Raw genomic sequence first — 21900 nt, 5'->3', positions numbered from 1 at the left:
TATTGGCTTCATAGTCTTATGACAAGACTATGAATCCAATAGATCGCGCTGTTCATGACTCATGAACAGAGCCATCTATGGTTTCATAGTCTTATGACAAGACTATGAATCCAATATATGGGGTTGTTTATCTGTAGTGTAGATCGCAAATATTCTAATCGCAAATTTTCCATGCAAATGGTTTTTCAACTGAAAAACAAGGCAGAATCTGCTCATTTGCATGTCTTTCCCATATGTCCATGTTTATGCAAATGAGTTTACATGACAAAACTGTATAGAAAGGTTATTGAATATTATGTTAGGACAATCAGAGAACTTTTTGTCACCCTAATGATAATGATCTAGGTGTGCAGGTCCACCCAAGCCAACCAACAGATATGAAGCAACTTTGAGGGTTACTGGCTCTCGGTTAAATGAGAGCTGGTTTTCAATGTCTCATAGCGCACAAGGCTGTCTTTGTAAGGTGTGCTGACTGCATCTGTCTCATGGATTGATTGTTGGCTTGCACATACCCAGCTTTTGGCAAATAGCATTTGTGTGGTTGTCTATTGTATGTCATAGGTAATAGGAGTCCAAGATGCATCCAGACATCCTCCCCATGATGTTTCCAAACCATTTTGGTGGTGTTTCCATCAATTTCTAACCTTTTTTTGTGAACCAGACACCCTCTCTTCTTCAGAGCAGGGGGTGCCTGGTTTAATGCTCAGGTTCTTCCATTGACTTGTGCTGCTATCTGCGACTTCGCCCCTTCTCACGCTGGGTCTACAATTGTGGGTGCGGAGTGCACAGGAAGGGGACGAGAGGGCCATCTCATTCACCATTTTCTATGCCTGGATGCACCAAAGTTATGGAGAGGTCAGCACTTCTTTATAACTCCGGCAGATCCACCACCAGCTTAGGCCTTTATTATGACCGGAGTCTAAAATGCCAGTCTTAAAAAATGTGCCTCTATGTCTTTAGGAGGAGGAGTCCTATAACAGGTCCATTCATTATTAATGCATTTTGTAACTGTAGAGGTTTTAAGCTATAGCGATTCACTGCTGAGGGAACAGTTCTGTCTTACTGTATTGTGTTCTTAAAGAGGTACTCCCACAAAAATGTTATACTCTGGCCTGTTAAAAAAAAAAGGTCAGTAGTGAAGGTATTCTTCTTACCAGTGACTGTATTTGTGAGTTATTCTCTCCCTTCTGATCCTCAGCTGTGTCATGTGACCAGCACTCTGACCTTTCTAACAGCTCAGAGAACAACATTGTGGGAGTGCTTCTTTTAGCTCTTAATTTATTTGTATTTATTTATAATTCATTGGCATTTACTATTACCCCTTATTTGTGTGACACCAGTGTGCCTAAATGTAGGTGCAAGTGGCATTTCTATGCCACCCCTGCCACTTTGTGAAAAGGAAGTATGACAGGCGCATGATATGGGTAGGGCCATTTGCCCTGGCACATTGACTATCATTTATGTCAGTTTAATGGCATAAATGATGACAGAAATCTACACCAGCTACAAGCTGAAATAAATTTCAATCTAGGTGCATGGACTGCCAATGAACACTCCTAAATAATGACGAGGCACCACAAAACACCGGTCTTTGATAAATGACCACCAGGTCTTTCACTATATTTATGTATGATAAAGATAATGAATATATGTGAAGATAGCTAGCTATAGTATAATGCAGAATCCTACTAGAACCATGTGTAGTCACATGACGCCATTGGCCTCCTAAGCCAAAGGGATAGTCAGTGTTTCAGCCATTATTGCCTATTGGTATCATCTTAGGGTTTCTATCTGTGACTGGGGACTTATGAAATAAATGAGCATTTAATGTACAGTTAAGAACACTTTTATAAATGTAAATCAATGGTGATGTTGCCCAAAAAATGAAACTGAGAGTCTGTCCAGCAGGTAGTTTTCCACTGAAAGAAATAGATTTGATTTTAGAGATGAACCACTGGAAGCGCATGGTATCTGCCAACTTACTGTTAGCAATACACCACAATGCACACTGAAGCACCACACATCTGTCTACTGTATGCATTAAATAGCATCTTCATATAAACAGAAATAACAACAAAACGTTCCAGCTAATATACACAGCAATTATATTACCCTGCTCCACCATAAGTTCTTTTATATGGATTTTCATTACTGGATAGTCTGTCTTGTAATATCAGTCAAAAGACTTTTGAAACTAAATCTATTGTGATAAGTGGCAACACATTATTGATATACTATCATTTAGATACCTCAGATGCCCAAATTATTGGCACAAACAATAAACAATCTGTGTCTGCTATGTCAGCTCTATAGATGAATCTCCATTTGTGTTATACCAATTAAAGGAGTAAGTAAAAGCAAACTACCAGATTCTCTTACCCAGGCCCATTATTCTAAGGCTACTTTCACACTTGAGTTTAACTTTTCCAGTATTGAGATCCGGCTGTCACGGATGCGGTGTGGGTGGGAAACTCCACACCGAGCACAGGAGGAAAGGGGATAGGAACTAGGCCTGGAAACTAGGGTAAAGGAGAAGGTCACCTCCTAGAACAACCCTAATCCAAGTCCTGACTAACTAGCAGTATGAACTGACCTCGGTGATAGGAAAGTTCATACACAGAAACCTAGAATCCTAACACACCCTGTAGGGCCCTGGTATAATGACAGGACTTGAGACAACCTATTTCTCCACCAGAAGGATGAACAGGAGTCTCTCTCAGGCCTAGATACAAAATACAGGAAAATGCAACAAACAAAATACAAATAGGGTAGACAACACTTAACTTCACACGGAGCAAAGGCAGAAACAACCGACCTTATCCGGGTGAGACTTGTTAGCAATGATCTTCACAATTATCTTCTGGTGTGATATAGACTTAATACAAGCTTAATTTTTTCCCCTTAACCCACTCCAGCTTTACCAGTATATTTAGGGTCATTGTCCATCCTAGTCTAAAATCTCTGACCGACTGAAACAGTTTTTTCTCAAGAACTAACTGTCCTGTATTTACTGCCAATCATATTTCCTTCAATTCAGACCAGTTTTCAGCCCTAGTCAATGAAAAGCATTCCCACAGCATGATGCTGCCACCACCATGGTTTCCATTTTGTTATAATGGATTTATTGGTGCTCTGTGTCACCACCTTAATCTATACTTCTAGGTATTCATGTTGCTTGCTTAATAGTGTTGCAGACCTCTCACAACAGATGTATTTATACTCACATCATGTTCCAGATCATGTGACTCTTTGAACATGGGGGGGCTTATTCAACTAATTATGTGACTTTAGAACTTAAATGGTTGGACCAGACTTTACTTTGAGTTTCCATATTAAAAGGAGTAAATACTGTACATATATGCATTCACAACTTAACATTTTTTTTTATTATTATTATTCTTTTCAACCTGCTAAGGGTTTAGCTAGAAAGAGAATTTATGAGCTTTTCAAGTATTCAGAGTTAAGGGATACAGTCTGAGCTGTCAGAGCAATTTTTAACCCAAAATGAGTAAACTGCAATAATAAAAAATTGCCTGAAGGTGTGCACAGCCTTTAATTTCAGATTGTAATGCAAATGCAGAAAAAGAAAGAAAAAGAAAGAAAGAAATAGGAAAAACACCAAGGGGTTGAATACTTTATGAAAGGCACAGTAGATCTACAGGTGAAACCCGAAAAATTTGAATATCGCACAAAAGTCAATTCTTTTCAGTCATACAAATTAAAAGGAATTGCATTAATGCAGCTTAAAATTGGAATTTTGTGAAAAGGTTAAATATTCTAGGCTTAAAGTGTCCCACTCTAGTCAGCTCATTAATCCATATCCCCTGAGCAAAGGGTACCTCAAAATTGTGACTTTGGGGTTTCATAAGCTATAAGCCATAATCATCCAAATTATACCAAATAAAGGCTTGAAATATCTCACTTTGCATGTAATAAGTCTATCTCATATGTTAGTTTTACCTTTTAAGTTGCATTACTGAAATAAATGAACTTTGCACGATATTCTAATTTTTCGAATTTCACCTGTATGCCAGTGGATCAGAACTAAAAGCAGCCAAGCAGCAAACACTGAAGATAATAAGCAGCTCATAATTTAGTCCAGGTACTCATGCACACGGCCATTTGTAGCACCAATGAAAGTATGTGGGGCTATTCACATGGCTGTTCTTTTAACGGCCAATGAATATTGTCCGTCCAAAAATCAATGGGACGGTTTTTAATGGCCGATTGACAAGAGTGCACCCGTCTAACGGCCGTTTAAAATGGGTACACTTTACCCAGGAGAGGTTAAAAAAAAAACTCACCTCATCCACTTGCTCGTGGTGCGGCAGTCTCTTCTCTCTTCATTGAGTAGGACCTGCTAAAGGACCTGCGATATGCGTGGTGACGTAACCACGTGGGAGCGTGCAGTGATATCATTGCGCACCTTCGGCAGGTCTCATTCAGTGTTCTCATTTTTTTTTTTTTGTAAAGTCAACAACCACAAAACTGTGGTGGGTCATTATGGGGGCATTATTTAAATCATGGGGGAAATTATTTAAGATGGGGCCCTACATTGAGGGCATTATTAAAGCTGGGGACATAAAAAAAAAATATTCCTACACTATAAGGGACATTATTTAAGATGGGGGACTACATTGGGGGCATTATTAAAGCTGGGGGCGGTAAAAAAAAATCATACACTATGGGAGACATTATTTTACCAGGGGGCCTACATAGGGGGACATTATTAAAGCTGTGGACAGAAAAAATATATATACCTACACTAAGGGGGGCATTTTTTAGCTGGGGGCCTACATGAGGGTATTATTAAAGCTGGGGGCACTATAAAAAAAATAACTTACACTTTGGAAGACATTATTTTAGCTGGGGCCAAAATAGGGGGCATTATTAAAGCTGGGGGCAGTAAAAAAAAAAAAATCTTACACTATGGGGGAAATTATTTTAGCTGGAGGCCTACATGGGGGCATTATTAAGGCTGAGGGCAGCAACAACAACAAAAAAATCCTACACTATGGGGGACATTATTTTAGATGGGGGCCTACCATCCTGTGGGTGTTCTCAGAAGAGTGTGTCTAGAAATTAGTGCCAATCAAATTCATCCATTTTTCATGTCCGTTTTTAACAGACATGAAAAACTCATGCAAAACGGGCATTAAAAAAGGACACAAGGCCAGAAAATGGATGCACACACTGATGAAAAAATGGCCATGAAAAAAATTACAGTGTGTCCGTTTTTAAAGGATGTCGTGTGCATGTAGCCTTAGATTGTGAGCCCCATAGGGGCCACTGTGATGTTAATAAAAATTAATACAAATAATAATAATAATAAATAATAATTAAAAAATAAATAAATAATAATTATATTAATACTCATTATACCAAATTACTGACTATGACAACCAAGACTAGATATCACCTAGACTCACTGTCCTCCAGGCTCTGTTAACTGTCAAATGTTAACGTCTCTCACATGCCCTTCATGCCACTTATATTGTTTTGAATGTAAGTGGCATTAAGGGCACAGTTATTACACAATCTGCACCCAGCTCAATCTAGATGCAGTACTAAGCTCTCTAGAGAACATTGTCTTGGACTACTACTCCATTGTCATGTTGTCAGAAACAGGTGCAATGACTAAATACTAGGAACATTTTCCACAATGAATTTGTTATGTCTTTTATTTCAGTCCTCGTATTTGGCACTGCTTTGAAAGTCACATTTGCTTAGTGAAAATGCGATTAGAATGGCTGAAAAGAACAAAGCTTTAAGTAATGATATGGGGTTTCCTGGCACAGGCCATTTAATAGCTAGCCATAAAACACTTCAGAACCACATCTAACTGCGCCACAGACCACCATATATTTAGATTAAGTACAGTAACTGACATGGGCCATTTAAATGCATGATGAAGTGTATATACTTTTAAGAGAACATTTGATGAAGGAACGGGTAATAAAATCTGCTGAAACAGATTGAGTACTACAGAATTAAATTAGATATGCAGATCTTCATTTTCTTTTATGAGCAGAAAATTCTTGACTTAGGAAGAATATTCTTGGCAAACACCAGAATATTGCACGTGAGTATTCCAAGTTACTGTATGTTTTGATTAAAGGTGTCTTAAAACCCACATAAAACCAGAAGCAAGGAAGAAGAGATGGAGGTAGCATGCTTGTAAGGTGGTAAGCTGGCAGACTAGCAGGGCATGCAAAAGTAGCATAACATGACTTACAATTACTATTTTTTTAAATGTCAATTTAAAGTTTGTATATAATGTATTAAGTGTCAAGTTAATGTTTGCTACATCTGTACCCCGCTGAGACCTGCTGTCTTCTGTCTGTGTGCCCTGATGTGTCTGCCTTCCCCTTGGTGATACCTCTCGTATCCTTTCATTGTGAGCATCACTTGTCACTAGGCAACAGTGTTGCCTAGCTACAAAGCAGTGAGGAAGGGCTGGTTGCCAGTATGAGATTGTGCAGGATCCCAGCCCTGCTGACTGGTGTGGAAGGAAATGGCATAAGAGGAGGAGAAGAGCCAGGGGGTGGGTTACTGTGTCATGGTTCCAAAAGACTAATACAAAGAGGTTCTGCTGTGAAACAGAAAGTGAGAGGGTCTGGTAGATCACTAATATATCTCACAAAAAAAAAGTTAACAAAAGAACTTCTTACAATCACCCTTATTCCCTGGTATTTTTAATAATTATACCCTAAATTACAGTACATTCTCTACTTGGATACATTTCTGAGACTTGGAGAATAGAGATGATTTTCAGTTGCAGACATTTCTGTAACAAATCTGCGATGTGGAAATACGTTTCTAGTAGTAAAATAACTGGACATGGCCACTGAGAGGAACAGTAGATTAAAGGGGTTCTCTTAGAATGTTATCAATATGGCCCCCAGAAACCTATGCTAGAATGTGACTAAGGATCCATTCACACGTCCGTTGTTTCTTTCCTGATCTGTTCCGTTTTTTGCTGAACAGATCTGGACCAGTTCTGTACCCATTCATTTTCAATGGGTCCTGAAAAAAAATCGGACATTGTGCTGTCCGATTTTTTTCAGGACCCATTGAAAATGAATGGGTACAGAACTGGTCCAGATCTGTTCAGCAAAAAACGGAACAGATCAGGAAAGAAACAACGGATGTGTGACTGGACCCTCATACAGGTTTTCTCCACCTCGACAGTTGATTAGGGGTGTGAGGGTGTGGGGCCTTAGTGCAGTCATTTCCCACTGATGAGGTGTGCTGTCAGGCTGCTCAGCTTGTCTACAACACTCCGGTGCTATCTATTGTAAAGCAGGAACAATATACAGTAAAGCTGCGACCCCCTCCAATCATGGCTGAGCAGCCTGACATGGACGTGGAGCTGGATCCTATCCCTCCTTACCCTTCCTGTAACATTCAAAGCTCGCTTTGTTCATCACTACTCAGGACCCTTTCTATGAGCCAAAATGGAGAAACACTCTTAACAGGCAGCTCTCATTCGGGCAGACTCAAAAAGTCCTTGTAATACATGGAGCCATTAATATTAACAGATGCCATGTAAAACTACCTAGGGAAAATGGCTGACTGGCTTTGACTCCCCCCAGCTAAATTAGTAGTATGCTAGGTTGTAGTGGTCACACTTTTAAAATGGGTTGTCTCTGGTGAGGCAACCCCTTAAAAGCTAAAAAAGCACAAGTTGCTATTAAAGCCATGTGTGCATTCCCTGGCTTGTGGTGCCAACTGTTATACTGACTTTTGGCAAATACATCAGTGCTTCTCTGAGTATCCTGTCATCCATCTGGGCTTTCAAGCTTCTCAATCGACTGTTGATGATGTCTGTGATTGTATCTATTCATCCTGCTTCTTGACTTCTTATTCCTCTTCTTTCAACTCTTAGTATAAATTGGGATTTAATAATATTCCTAATAATACTAATCCAGATATGAGAAGGTGAGGTTTTATGCTTTAAATAGGACAGGTTTACCGGCCAATAAGCTCAAAACAGCAACTTGTCTTCATAAAAAATACTGGTTAGCAGAGACTATGGCTACCCCTAGGTATTCACTAGAGCCTGCTACAAGGTAGGAGGCTCTTGGCCACTAGAGACCCAGGTTGCATCTGTGGAGTAGGGTGAAAAAATAATACATAGGAGTTTGCAGGTCTCAAACCTAACTAGATGATCAAAGGTAAGCAAAAAAGAGAATAAAACAAGCCTGAGTTAAAACCATGAAGTAACACATACAACCAAATCAGTAGACAAGAAGTAAATCAGTAGAACAAGCTGAAGTGCAAACCCGAAGTGTATAGATATAGCCAAATCAGCAAACGAGAGGTTGATTAGTGGAAATAGCCACGGTTGGTATACATCTCAGACACCAGGCACAGAATAACAAAAGAGAGCAAGGACATGATAAAAAAAAATCACAGGCATTGCCCGAATTTAATCCCCCACCTAAACCTATGATTGGATGGTGAGCAAGAGCCCTGAACAATTTGGTGTCCCAAGTCTCTTATTTTCATAACAACCATAAAAGGATTTTCTGGGGATTAAGAAAATGAAAATACTCAAATATTAATTTATTATAAATATATTCCCAATATCTTTCATTAGTTATAATAGTTTGTTTTGTCTAAAGAGCAATCATCAGGGAAAATAAAATAGAGTTCATGAGGAGACATGAAGTACAGAGAGGATGGACAGGATGTGGGGCTGTGGTAATGGAGACTGCATACAAGGAGCTGCTGCTCGTTAGCCACATTCCTACCATCCTCTCTGTACTCTCTCCTCATGAACTCCATTCCTACAGATATTCAGCTGAAGATCTTTTAATCTGTATCCAGCATAATAATCCTTGACAAGCAGAGCAGAGAGGAGGATGAGGCAGCTCTATAGCTCACTGCTCTGAAGTAACTTGTCCACCTGTGTGATTAGGACAGGTTTTGTGTGTACTAATACGATAGCGGACATTTTATTTACCCTGCTGATTTCTCCCTAGATAAAACAAGCCATTATATGTAATAAAAGTTATTTGGGAATATATTTATAATAAAGAAATATTTAAATATTTTCATTTTCTTAATTCCTGGAGAACCCCTTTAAGGGAAATGGCCTGCGATTGTTGCACGCTCTTTCCCCTGTCTCCTCTGAAACAACTGTGTGACAGCCACATACGCCTCTTCTGATCTCCCCCAGCACCATAGCACAGAAGCTGCTTGGCAGAGCATCTAATGTGTATGTTCAGGATAATACATCACAGCTACGAAGTTCCTCAAGTTTAACTCTTCTCGCTTCTAAACCATCTTAAATAATGTTCAATAGTAATGGAGGTGCAGAGGTGGCACATGACCCATATACCAACCTGTAGGAATATCTGACATACAACAAACTGGACTGAAAAGAAGAGTATGCATATTTATCCTAAAACAGGGCATTTTTGGTGCATGCCCAAGGATCAAGCTTAAAGGGAACCTGTCACCGGGATTTTGTGTATAGAGCTGAGGACATGGGTTGCAAGATGGCCGCTAGCACATCCGCAATACCCAGTCCCCTGAGATTGGTCCTGTCCCTGACTCATCTCACGTACAGGACTCATCTCAGGTTAATTTGCATATGGATCAAATAGTTTTTTGTACACAATAAAGGCACACAGAGCTATGGGGACTGGGTATTGAGGATGTGCAAGTGGCGATCTAGCAACCCATGTCCTCAGCTCTATACCCCAAATCCTGGTGACAGGTTCCCTTTAAACATTCTTATTTTAGGTAGGTTTTTGTGCGCTATGCTTAATTGAGATTTTCTTTGTCTTACTTGTCATAGTTGAAGGTATTTGATACTTTGAATTCACATTTCACAACGTTTGAATGACTATTAGTAGGAGATTTTAAGTCCAGCCCAATCTACCCAGGAAAAATTATAAAAATATCCTGAAAACACTCCTTTGGCTACTTAAGATCCATTTTGGAAAGCGATACAGTAAAAAATGTTACGGTTGGGAGAAAAGTATACATATATTGACTAAAGAAGTAAAATTTAAGAGAGAATGACTAGAAGCAAGAAGTGCAAAAATGTCTGCCCCCATATTCACAGCTCTACGTCTAATCATTTTTTCAGTGGGTGCTGTACTTTCTTACAAAACAGATATAACAAATAACGTATTGATGTTTTTTTTATTTTTTTCTAATTTATGTTCAATACTTATTGCTGTGTGTTTTCATATGTATAAAATATCTTCAGTAGATCCAGGGTACTTACTGGTGTAATGTGTCCTGCATAAAACAGCTATTTTGATACAATAACGCTTATTGAATTATAACTATTTAATTGAGCAACTAAGAAGAACTCTAGCTTTAAAGCTGAGTCATCCAGAAATGCTAAACTTTAAAAGAAATGACCTGTAAACTGCAGCGTTGCACAAACATAGTTTCAGAGTAATGACTCAATTACATTAAGCATTTGACTGTATAATTGCCAGACTGTTTGATTACAAAGTAAATTTGCGGCAGGAGGTCGAACATAAGATTGTGGCCTGAATATTAAAGCACAATATCTGATAGGAAAGAAAATAAGGCATTGAGCATCCTTGTACTTTGTATCCTTGAAAAGAATGAAACCATCTACTAATGTTGGGTTTGCTGAAGTTCTTAAAATTGTAGATAATGGTATATAATAGAAGATTGGCGACATTCTTCTGAAGAATGCAATGCACATTGTTATGACAGTCAGTACAAAGAGAGATGAACAAAGGTATAACAAAATACAAGAAGTACAGAGAAGCTGACAAAGCAAGCACAGATAATGGCTAATAATAAGTCACTCTTCATCTACCTTTACCACAACTGGATTAGCTTGGCAATGATGTAAAGACTGAATTGTAAACCAGCCAAAACTTGAGAACAGTCATTTACCAATCACATTGTTCTCTTGTGATATTTGTAATCTGAAGGACATGATATTATAACCATTTTTATTTTTTATTTTTTTTTTTTATAACCATTGAAGGGGTTGACCTGCAGCTAAACTGTGCTCTGTAAAAAAAAAAAAAAAAAAAAAAAGAAAACAAAAACTCACCTCTCTGTGTTCCTGTGATGCCCATGCAACTGCCCTGCTCTCAGCAGCTTTGGGTTCCCACAGGACCAGGTAGTGGCTTGGTCATGTGACGGCTGTAGCCAATCACAGGCCTTAGGAGTCACATGTGTTTGAATGCTACATCACTGCTGTGATATAACCTTCAAGTTAATGTGATCGCTGTGACCACTGAGGCCTTGACTGGTCTCAGCCTTCAAGCCACTTCCCGGTCCTGTGGGGACCAGAAGCAGTCAGGATTGGGGCAGCACTGTGACTTTGGACACAAGTGTTTTTTTATGGAGCTCCGGTTAGTTGCATTGGAGTTGTCAGCTCTTAGGCTGGACAACTCCTTTAATTTAAGACTATAGATACCTGTGACTGGATTTCAATGCTAAGGAAGGGTACCCATCACAAAGAAAATGAGGTCCATTCTGTAGGTACCATGTTTTACAGCAAAACGAGCTGTGCACCATGTTTTACAGCAAAACGAGCTGTGCATATGTTTTTGTAATAAAAAATTCAGTATAATCTGTAATTCAATCATTTAAACCTCTGGTCATTCTAAGTTTAGAAGTTCAGTGGGTGATCCATCTCGGTGACTGATAGTTACCTCTGTATACACATACATAAAGGGAAGGCTGTAAGTCAGTAGGATAGCCACTGAACCCCTCAGATGGATTTACACAGCTCACTGTTCGGGTGGATTATAGGGAGCAAACATTCCTGATAATCTGTCTGTCTAAAAGTGCCACCAATCACCCAATGAACAAGTAAAAAACGCTCATTCATCAGATGAAATAATCGGAGGTGTGGATACCTTAATTATCGTTCTCGGGCAGCGGATCATGCTGTCTAAACTGCCTCTGCTGCCCAGGATCAATGGTTTTGTATGGGGACAAGTGATAGCAGTAGCCACCACTTGTCCTCATATTGTGGAGGTGATCGCTGAGTGTAAATGCATCGCTTCACCTCCACTTAGTGAGCAGCTGATTGTCGCTTCCTTGCCAACAATCTGCTGCTCCTAGCAGCATCTAAATGTGCCTTTAAACTGAGTGACCACAGGTTTGTATGCTGCACATTTTACCACAAAAACAGATGAGTCAGCTCAGCTCCTCCAACTCTACAGTAGCACACATATTAGACGGCATTTTCAACATGCAGGTTGCCTCCTGTTCCTAATGTCTGTTGGCTAGCAAGAACATGGGGTAAAGAAAGTGGGGTAACACATTATCAGACCACTTACAAGTATACAAAAAATATATACGTTATATATTTATTTTTCATCTTGTAGAAGGCTTTCATAGTAAAGTATCAATTTTCGCAGATGACACTAAACTGTGTAAAGTAATTAACACTGAAGAGGACAGTATACTACTACAGAGGGATCTGGATAGATTGGAGGCTTGGGCAGATAAGTGGCAAATGAGGTTTAACAATGACAAATGTAAAGTTATGCACATGGGAAGGAATAATGCAAGTCACCCGTACATACTAAATGGTAAAACACTCGGTAACACTGACATGGAAAAGGATCTAGGAATTTTAATAAACAGCAAACTAAGCTGCAAAAACCAGTGTCAGGCAACTGCTGCAAAGGCCGATAAGATAATGGGTTGCATCAAAAGGGGCATAGATGTCCGTGATAAGAACATAGTCCTACCACTTTACAAATCGTTAGTCAGACCACACATGGAGTACTGTGTACAGTTCTGGGCTCCTGTAAACAAGGCAGACATAGCAGAGCTGGAGAGGGTCCAGAGGAGGGCTACTAAAGTAATGACTGGAATGGGGCAACTACAGTACCCTGAAAGATTATCAAAATTAGGGTAATTCACTTTAGAAAAAAGACGACTGAGAGGAGATCTAATTAATATGTATAAATATATCAGGGGTCAGTACAGAGATCTATCCCATCATCTATTCATTCCCAGGACTGTGACTGTGACGAGGGGACATCCTCTGCGTCTGGAGGAAAGAAGGTTTGTACACAAACATAGAAGAGGATTCTTTACGGTAAGAGCAGTGAGACTATGGAACTCTCTGCCTGAGGAGGTGGTGATGGTGAGTACAATAAAGGAATTCAAGAGGGGCCTGGATGTATTTCTGGAGTGTAATAATATTACAGGCTATAGCTACTAGAGAGGGGTCGTTGATCCAGGGAGTTATTCTGATTGCCTGATTGGAGTCGGGAAGGAATTTTTTATTCCCCTAAAGTGGGGAAAATTGGCTTCAACCTCACAGTTTTTTTTTTTGCCTTCCTCTGGATCAACTTGTAGGATAACAGGCCGAACTGGATGGACAAATGTATTTTTTCAGCATTATATACTATGTTACTATGTTAAATGGATGCCTCAGACTGATGCCACATACAGTGGCATCTGTTCACCATATAGTACCATTGTAAAAAAAAAAAAAAAAAAAAGTTTACTTTTTTTACCACACTGTGTAGGATACAAGAATGTGGTGTTCTGCATTTTTGTATATTTTTTTTTTCTAACGTATACATCAAACGGAGGCATAAAACGTGATATTAACCCACTCTTAATGGCAAACAAATGGAGCTAAAGTAACCACAGGCAGAAATGCAGATACAATACCTTTAACCTCTCAGTCACCCCATCCGTGAAGCTGACAGTGAATTCTGCAATTTTTGGGACTCTGATTTTCTTGTTCTTTTGTTCCGACTGATATTCTGTCCTTGTCTTGACAACCACCTAAAACACACCAGCTGATTAGAACTACAAAGAAGATGGTGTACAGCACAAGAGATCTTGTATAATACTATATTATTAGGGTAGTATGGTGAGGACAACTTGTTTTTCATAGACCCCAATAGGCTTCCCTGACTGATGGTCCCATCTATTAAAGGGGTTTTCTTATTTTGGATACTTATGGCATTTTTATAAGATATTATTTGCAACAGGTGTGGGTCACGCCCCTAGGAATCCAATCTATTGGCAGATTAGGGTTTTTATATAGCAGCATTAGAGGAGATCAAATGGAATGGAGGCAGTTCATGTCCACAGTTCTTCAATGGGAAGGTACCGTGAATTGTAGCAACCCATACAATAATAAAAATAAAAAGAGTGGAATTTTTTCAATCACAGTCATCCTCCAACAGGCGATTGTGCAGGCATTGCATCTGTACCCCTTGCAATATATATATATATATATATATATATATATATATATATATATATATATACTGAGCAAAAATATAAACGCAACACTTTCGGTTTTGCTCCCATTTTGTATGAGCTGAACTCAAAGATCTGAAACATTTTCTACATACACAAAAGACCCATTACTCTCAAATATTGTTCACAAATCTGTCTAAATCTGTGTTAGTGAGCACTTCTCCTTTGCCGAGATAATCCATCCCATCTCACAGGTGTGGCATATCAAGGTGCTGATTAGACAGCATTAATATTGCACAGGTGTTCCTTAGACTGCCCACAATAAAAGACCACACTGAAATGTGTAGTTTGATCACACAGCACAATGCCACAGATGTCACAACGTTTAAGGGAGCATTCAATTGGCATGCTGACTTCAGGAATGTCTACCAGAGCTGTTGCCCATGCAATGAATGTTCATTTCTCTACTATAAGCCGTCTCCAAAGGCGTTTCAGAGAATTTGGTAGTACAGCAGACCACGTTCAACCACACCAGCCCAGGACCTCCACATCCAGCATGTTCACCTCCATGATCATCTGAGACCAGCCACTTGGACAGCTGCAGCAACAATCTGTTTGCATAACCAAAGAACTTCTGCACAAACTGTCAGAAACCGTCTCAGGGAAGCTTGTCTGCATGCTCGTCATCCTCATCGGGGTCTGGACCTGACTTCAGTTCTTCTTCGTAACCGACTTGAGTGGACAAATGCTTACATTCGATGGTGTCTGGCACGTTGGAGAGGCATTCTGTTCACGGACGAGTCCCGGTTTTCACTGTTCAGGGCAGATGGCAGACAGCGTGTGTGGCGTCATGTGGGTGAGCGGTTTGCTGACGTAAACGTTGTGGATCGAGGGGCCCATGGTGGTGGTGGGGTTATGGTAAGGGCAGGCGTATGTTATGGACAACGAACACAGGTGCATTTTATTGATGGCATTTTGAATTTAGAGATACCGTGACGAGATCCTTAGGCCCATTGTTGTGCCATTTATCCACGACCATCACCTCATGTTGCGGCAAGATAATGCACGACCCTATATTGCAAGGATCTGTACACAATTACTGGAAGCTGAAAACATCCCAGTTCTTGCATGGCCAGCATACTCACCAGACATGTAACCCATTGAGCATGTTTGGGGTTCTCTGGATCGGCGTTTATGACAGCGTGTTCCAGTTCCTGCCAATATTCTGCAACTTCGCACAGCTATTAAAGAGGAGTGGACCAACATTCCACAGGCCACAATCAACAACCTGATCAATTCTATGCGACGGAGATGTGTTGCCCCCCCCAGTAAGGCAAAACTGTGCACATTTCAGAGTGGACTTTTATTGTGGGAAGTCTAAGGCACACCTGTGCAATATTCATACTGTCTAATCAGCACCTTGATATGCCACACCTGTGAGGTGGGATGGATTATCTCGGCAAAGGAGAAGTGCTTACTAACACAGATTTAGACAGATTTGAGAACAATATTTGAGAGTAATTGGTCTTTTGCGTATGTAGAAAACGTTTCATATCTTTGAGTTCAGCTCATGCAAAATTGGAGCAAAAGCGGAATAGTTGCGTTTATATTTTTGCTATATATATATATATATACAGTGCAATGTGGGAGCAGGTCCTTTTCTGTGACCTACATGTATAAAGGAAATACAAAATAAATAATCCATAAAAAAATGATCTTTTAGCTTCCTAAAATACTTACATATATGGCAACTAATGATAGCCCCTTTTTTACTGCATGGTACTGGCTCTACCCTACCCTATGCTACATGCCTCTTATTGGTTTAGATACCCAGTAGTTTGTTTCCACTATGGATATGGTACCCCCTAATTCTAGCTGGCCACAGTACAGTGGACCACAGTACTCTTGGACCAACAACTAGCCAGTAGTATGGTCAGGTGACTTTCATGGTACTGGCTTTGCTCGCTTGGAACCTGCAGGAACTATCTGCAACTTTTGGCCTGGTGGAAAAACAGATGAACAGGGTGGAGTCGAGTACAGTGAAGCCGGTTCCATGCAGTGTAAAAGGGGCCTTTTGATGTTGCTCAGATATTTCTAGGCCACTGAAATCAATTACAGTTTGCTTTAAAATGTTTATTAGGTTTTTCACAGGACCCTTTCATGGACATTCATTTTGTTACATAGTCACATAATGCCAAAGGTTTGCAATAAATACATGAAAAGTGGAAAATAGGGATAATAAAACAGGGTCTCAAGGAGGTTAACAATTACAAATACAATCAATTCATATCATTTGTAATATTCTAGAACCTAAGAGACCCAACATTTCACATTTGTGTCATTAGTTAACCATAATAATATCAGAGAGTACAGTAGTTGAAGAGCCCTTCAATACTGATCGCAAAACCTTATTTCCTCTTCAGTCTAGTCATGACACCAAACTACCAGACTACCATACCTTTCCTAGGGTAAAGATTAGGCACAAGCACTCCTGTGTACTAAACAGTCTGCTCAATCCTGTTATATTTCCTGCACCAGAGCTAAGATGTAGCAGAGGATGAAGGATGAGGTTTCTAAGAACATCTGCTGATTGACCGTCAAAGCAACATCTTAAGAGGGCAGTTTCTGAGCAGGAGTATAGATGGTTAAAGGAATTGTCTCACTTCAGTAAGTGGCATTTATCGTGTAGAGAAAGTTAATACAAGGCACTTATTAATGTATTGTGATTGTCCATATTGCTTCCTTTGCTGGCTGGATTCATTTTTCCATCACATTATACACTGCTTGTTTTTATAGTTACGACTGGTGATTAGTGAATCACGAAGTGGACTTTGATGCAAATTTCAGGATAAATTTGATTCGCCACAAAGCCGAATTTCGATTTAAACTGAAATAGTGTAAAAAAAAAATAATAATAATAGTTAATCCATCTGCCCGTGACAGGTCACCCACCACCATTTTGCTTCAAGTTCTTGGCCCAAATTCTGTGCACAGTCATCGTGCAGACGTCATCTCAAAGATTTCGTGCTAGACCTTAAAACAAGATGGCAGCGGCTGGCCCGTCGCAAGCAAATGGATCAGGTAATAATTTTTTATTTTTTATTTTACATTCTCTTATTTATATTAGATGCCGCTTTCATTTATAAGTGCGGCATCTGAGGGGTACAATGATGATGAGCAGCGCAATCACCTATCCCGGTCATTGCAACCACTACTTACTAAGAAATGCGTTTCGTGACAAAGTAATTAGTCAAGAAGCAGGTTTTTTGTAAAATTTGGTGAAGCAGTCTAATTGAATTTATTAATACTTCTCTTATCATTAGTTATGACCACCCTGCAATCGGTGGTCGTGCTTGCACACTATAGGAAAAGCTGACAAACTCTCTGCTGGCTGGGACCGTTGGAGTGCACATAGGCTGGTGTTTTTTTCTATAGTGTGTAAACACGGCCACTGCTGCTGAATTGCAGGGTAGTTGTAACCATGGAAATGAGCAGTGAATAATGGATGGAAAAATGAAAGCAAAGGAGACAATATGGACAATCACAATACATTAGTAAGTGCATTGTATTAACTTTCTCTACATGATAAATGCTATTTGCTAAAGTGAGACAGCCCATTAAGTGTTTCCCACTGGTTGGAAGTGCTCACATTCTTCTATGGTCAGGCCTACACACATATATGGTATGAGCCTTTTTTGTACGCCCATAACTGTGGCAGAGCTTCACAGAGTAAAATGTACAGCAGGAGCAAAATCCGCACATGCCCTGTACATATGTCAGTGGCCATTCCAAATCCTGACTGTGCCTCAAGATAACGTCACAGAAAAGGTTGGGTCACTTCAGCAAATAGCATTTATTATGTAGAGAAAGTTAATACAAGGCACTTACTAATGTATTGTGATTGTCCATATTGCCTCCTTTGCCAGCTGGATTAATTTTTCCACCACAATATACACTGCTCGCTTCCATGGTTACAACCACCCTGCAATCCATCAGTGGTGGCCGTGCTTGCACACTACAGGAAAAAGCACCAGCATATATGATCTTCCACGGTCTCTGCCACCAGAGAGTATGACACTTTTTTCTATAGTGTGCAGAGTGGTCGGAAACATGGAAATAAGCAGTGCATAATATGACACAAAAATGAATCCAGCCAGTAAAGGAGACAATATGGATAATAACAATACATCAGTAAGTGCTTTGTATTAACTTTCTCTACATGATAAATGCCATTTGCTGAAGTGACACAACCCCTTTAATGGCTACTTTAGCAGACACTGATCCACTAATCGGTGGCGCATGCACAGTAGCTGCTCCCAAAGTTAAATGTGTGCTCCGGCAGCGGCGCAGGTGCAGGGTGGAATGTCTGGCCCTGTCATTCATATGACAGGTAGGTGCTTCTTCACCTGTGGGGTAAGCCCCTCACAGGTGAAGAAGTCTGGCTAATGAAATTAATCAATTCGCTACAATCGACTAGCTCATCTCTAGTTTATGCATTTTTAGATCTCTGCCCTTTCTGAGCTCATTTGTCCAAGTGGGCGGTCCGATCTGTGACTGACAGCTATCTCTGTATACATATTTATTCAGAAAAGGCTGTCTATCACTGATAAGACCGCCCACTTGGACAACTGAACTTAGAAAGCGCAGAGATTTAAATGTATAAATTCTAAGTTTAACAAGCTGCCTGGATACTACACTGCATTTCATCTTTTTTGATATTAAAAGAAATCCAAGTTTCTATATAAAATAGGTTATGTGCATACAGTACATAGGGTACATTGATTTCTTTGTTTCATGCTTTGTGAACAAAACATGTTTATTTTCTGTAAAAAATCTCTAACAACCATCTCAGTATGAAAAACTGCACTGTCAATTATCTTTTTGTTAAGCTTTCCCTGAATTTTCAACATAATTTAAATTAGCAGAAGATGAATATTAAGAATTTCAATACTAATGCATGGTATATTTCCTGAACCAATGCAGAAACCTTGTTCTGTCCTATTTGTATTAATGTCATAAATCCTGCGCAATAAGAGCTAATTATGAGCTCACTATATACATATATATATATATATATATATATATATATATATATATACACACAATAGTACCCTCCGAACAGACCCCACATAGCCCTGATAAAGGCTTACAGGCTGCAGCGAACATGCAGGTAGACCCCGGGTCCCTTGTGTACTACACATGCTCATCTGTTAAGCAGTCATGCCTGAGCAGCAGTGACATGTATGAACCACTCATTTACTGGCACATACACAGACGAGACAATGTAGTTGACAGATTGATGGGAATTACAGCAGCTATGCCAGCTATAAAGGAAAGTCTAGGACAGTCATTGCAATATTACCTTCTCAGGGGCAGAGAACTGCAGATGATTTACATCCAAGGGTGTGATCAGAGGCACAGTCTGAAATCCATCTTCACCAGAAGGATCCTTACTGGTTTTGTCACTCAGATTACTCCCCAGCTTCACCATCCTTTATTCCTCTGCTTGCAGACCTGGTGATTGAGCAGAATATTCTAGATAAATAAAAAATAACTTATTCCTATGGAGACATGCCTTGTAGATGACAATGCTAATAAAGGCTACCAAGGCATTGGCAGATGTATCCCACCTTATAGTTGAGAGCCTCCATGCTGTGGCAGCAGTCAGCAGATGGCTGGCCATACATGTATGTGCCTATGTATAGGCACTCTATCCCTGGGCAGCCAGGGAGTGTCTCTGATCCAAAGATAAGAGTGCAGCATGCCAGCAGAGATTAGGAAGAATACTCACAGTAAGATGCCTTCCTTCTAGGTCTATGGTCAGGCTGGTGTAGGCAGAAGCAGTGAGCCCTGTCTGTGGTGCTGATGCAGACAATGCTCCTAGAACAGCAGCTTCTCCAAGCTACTAGAAGGGGATAAGGCGCCTATTGCAGTACACCTTCCTGCGGCACTCAGCTCCGAACAGCAGCACTATTTCCCTGTACTCTGGCGCCATCTGGTGTTAAAAATGTGGAACTATCCAACCCGCGCATTACACAAAACAAAACCATTGAAACAGCAACGCCCCCTGCAGGGAAACTAGAAGCATACAAGCTCCTTGTTTATTTCTATTTCCTTCATCTTTTATAGTAAATCTGTTATAGTGGAATAAAATACATCAATGGAGCGAAATATCTCCATTCTCAGACATTTGTTAAAGTAGATGTTTGGTTCTGTTGATTGAGAACAGGATTGGGGACGTGCGTCATGTTTCCAACCAGGACACATCTGCACGGTATTCACCATAGATTGCTAATGAGGCAGATAGATTGATTAGATAGATAGAGGCTCGGACTGGCCCACAGGGGTACAGGGGAATCCCCCGGTGGGCCCCTGAGCAAGGTGGGCACCTAGTCTCCCAACCCCTGCACAAGTGGCACATAACACAGTAGACTTACTGCACTACATACATATATTCAATGTACGGCACCTCAACCAGCCTATTTTCATATTTAAAAAAATTGTTACATTATTTATTATTTGAATGTATCCATACAGTGGGCCCCCAAAATAAATTCTACTGGTGGGCCCTGGGCACCCTAGTCCAACACTAGATAGATAGATAGATAACGTATAAATACTACAGAGGTGCCTCCCACAGATTGTAGTTTAAAAAAAGCGTTCTTTAATCACCAACGCAATGTTTCAGTCCTCTCACTGCGACTTTTCTCCAGCTGTGATACATACAAATGGTGCTGGGTACATATATATAGGTGAAATAAATGATGATATGTGATTATCAAAAAATTATCAAAAATCATAATTTAAACATTAATATACACATAAGTGACACTGCTCATCAATACAATATTGTGATACATGATCTCCATTAATATTTATATAGCATCATTATATCCATAAAACCATAATGTGTCCTAAATTCATGTGCACACCTGATTAAAAACAAAGTTAAGGACATTGCAGATTACTAACCAGCATGGACTTTCCTACGATGTAATCGGCGTCAGAAAAACCCGACTGCGCATGCTCCAAGATAAATTAAATGGCTGTGGAGCGCAGGAAGCTGTGACGGGGTGAAACGCACACAAAGCTGTCATCTGACAGTCACATGAGCGCATCACACCACATGACAGCCCCATCGCACATCACGGACCATAGCATTATTCTCCAGTCCCAATGAATATACAACAGTGCGCTCACTACAAAACCCATGTGAGAGGACTGAAACGTCACGTTTGTGATTAAAGAACACCTTTTTTACACTACAATCTGTGGGAGTGCCGTGGTATTTCTATTTATACGTTCTCTTTGGATATAGGATTGTTTCCATAGCCGCTGGCACACCATCTGCCTTTTTTTTCTGCTGTGCCGCTTTCATTTCTCTTTTGTAGATAGATAGACAGACTACAAATTGATAGGTAGATATGAGATAGATAGATAGACAGATGATAAATTAATAGGTAGATATGAGATAGATAGATGGATAGATAGATATGAGATGGATAGATAGATATGAGATGGATAGATAGGAGATGGATAGATAGGAGATGGATAGATAGGAGATGGATAGATAGGAGATGGATAGATAGGAGATGGATAGATAGGAGATGGATAGATAGGAGATGGATAGATAGGAGATGGATAGATAGGAGATGGATAGATAGGAGATGGATAGATAGGAGATGGATAGATAGGAGATGGATAGAT

General features: G+C 40.0%; 1 protein-coding gene across 2 annotated transcripts in view; it reads right to left on the bottom strand.

Annotated features, from left to right (window-relative positions):
• Positions 1 to 20121, bottom strand: part of NSG2 (neuronal vesicle trafficking associated 2) — an 86792-nt gene extending 66671 nt beyond the window's left edge. The window contains exons 1-3 of one of the 2 annotated variants that reach the window (XM_044277525.1): positions 19985 to 20121; positions 19556 to 19707; positions 13654 to 13770 (exon numbers count right to left, since the gene is read on the bottom strand). In XM_044277525.1, coding sequence (XP_044133460.1) covers positions 13654 to 13770; positions 19556 to 19684 — 246 coding nt within the window. In that variant the 5' untranslated portion in view covers positions 19685 to 19707; positions 19985 to 20121. Of the gene's footprint in view, positions 1 to 13653; positions 13771 to 19555; positions 19708 to 19823; positions 19909 to 19984 lie in introns of those variants that run through there. The other variant, XM_044277526.1, reaches the window with a different exon arrangement.
• Positions 20122 to 21900: the final 1779 nt, after the last annotated feature.

The sequence above is a fragment of the Bufo gargarizans genome, chromosome 2, assembly GCF_014858855.1.
Source record: "Bufo gargarizans isolate SCDJY-AF-19 chromosome 2, ASM1485885v1, whole genome shotgun sequence".
In the NCBI taxonomy this organism is placed as follows: domain Eukaryota; kingdom Metazoa; phylum Chordata; class Amphibia; order Anura; family Bufonidae; genus Bufo; species Bufo gargarizans.
This window is presented reverse-complemented; position numbering and strand designations above follow the sequence as displayed.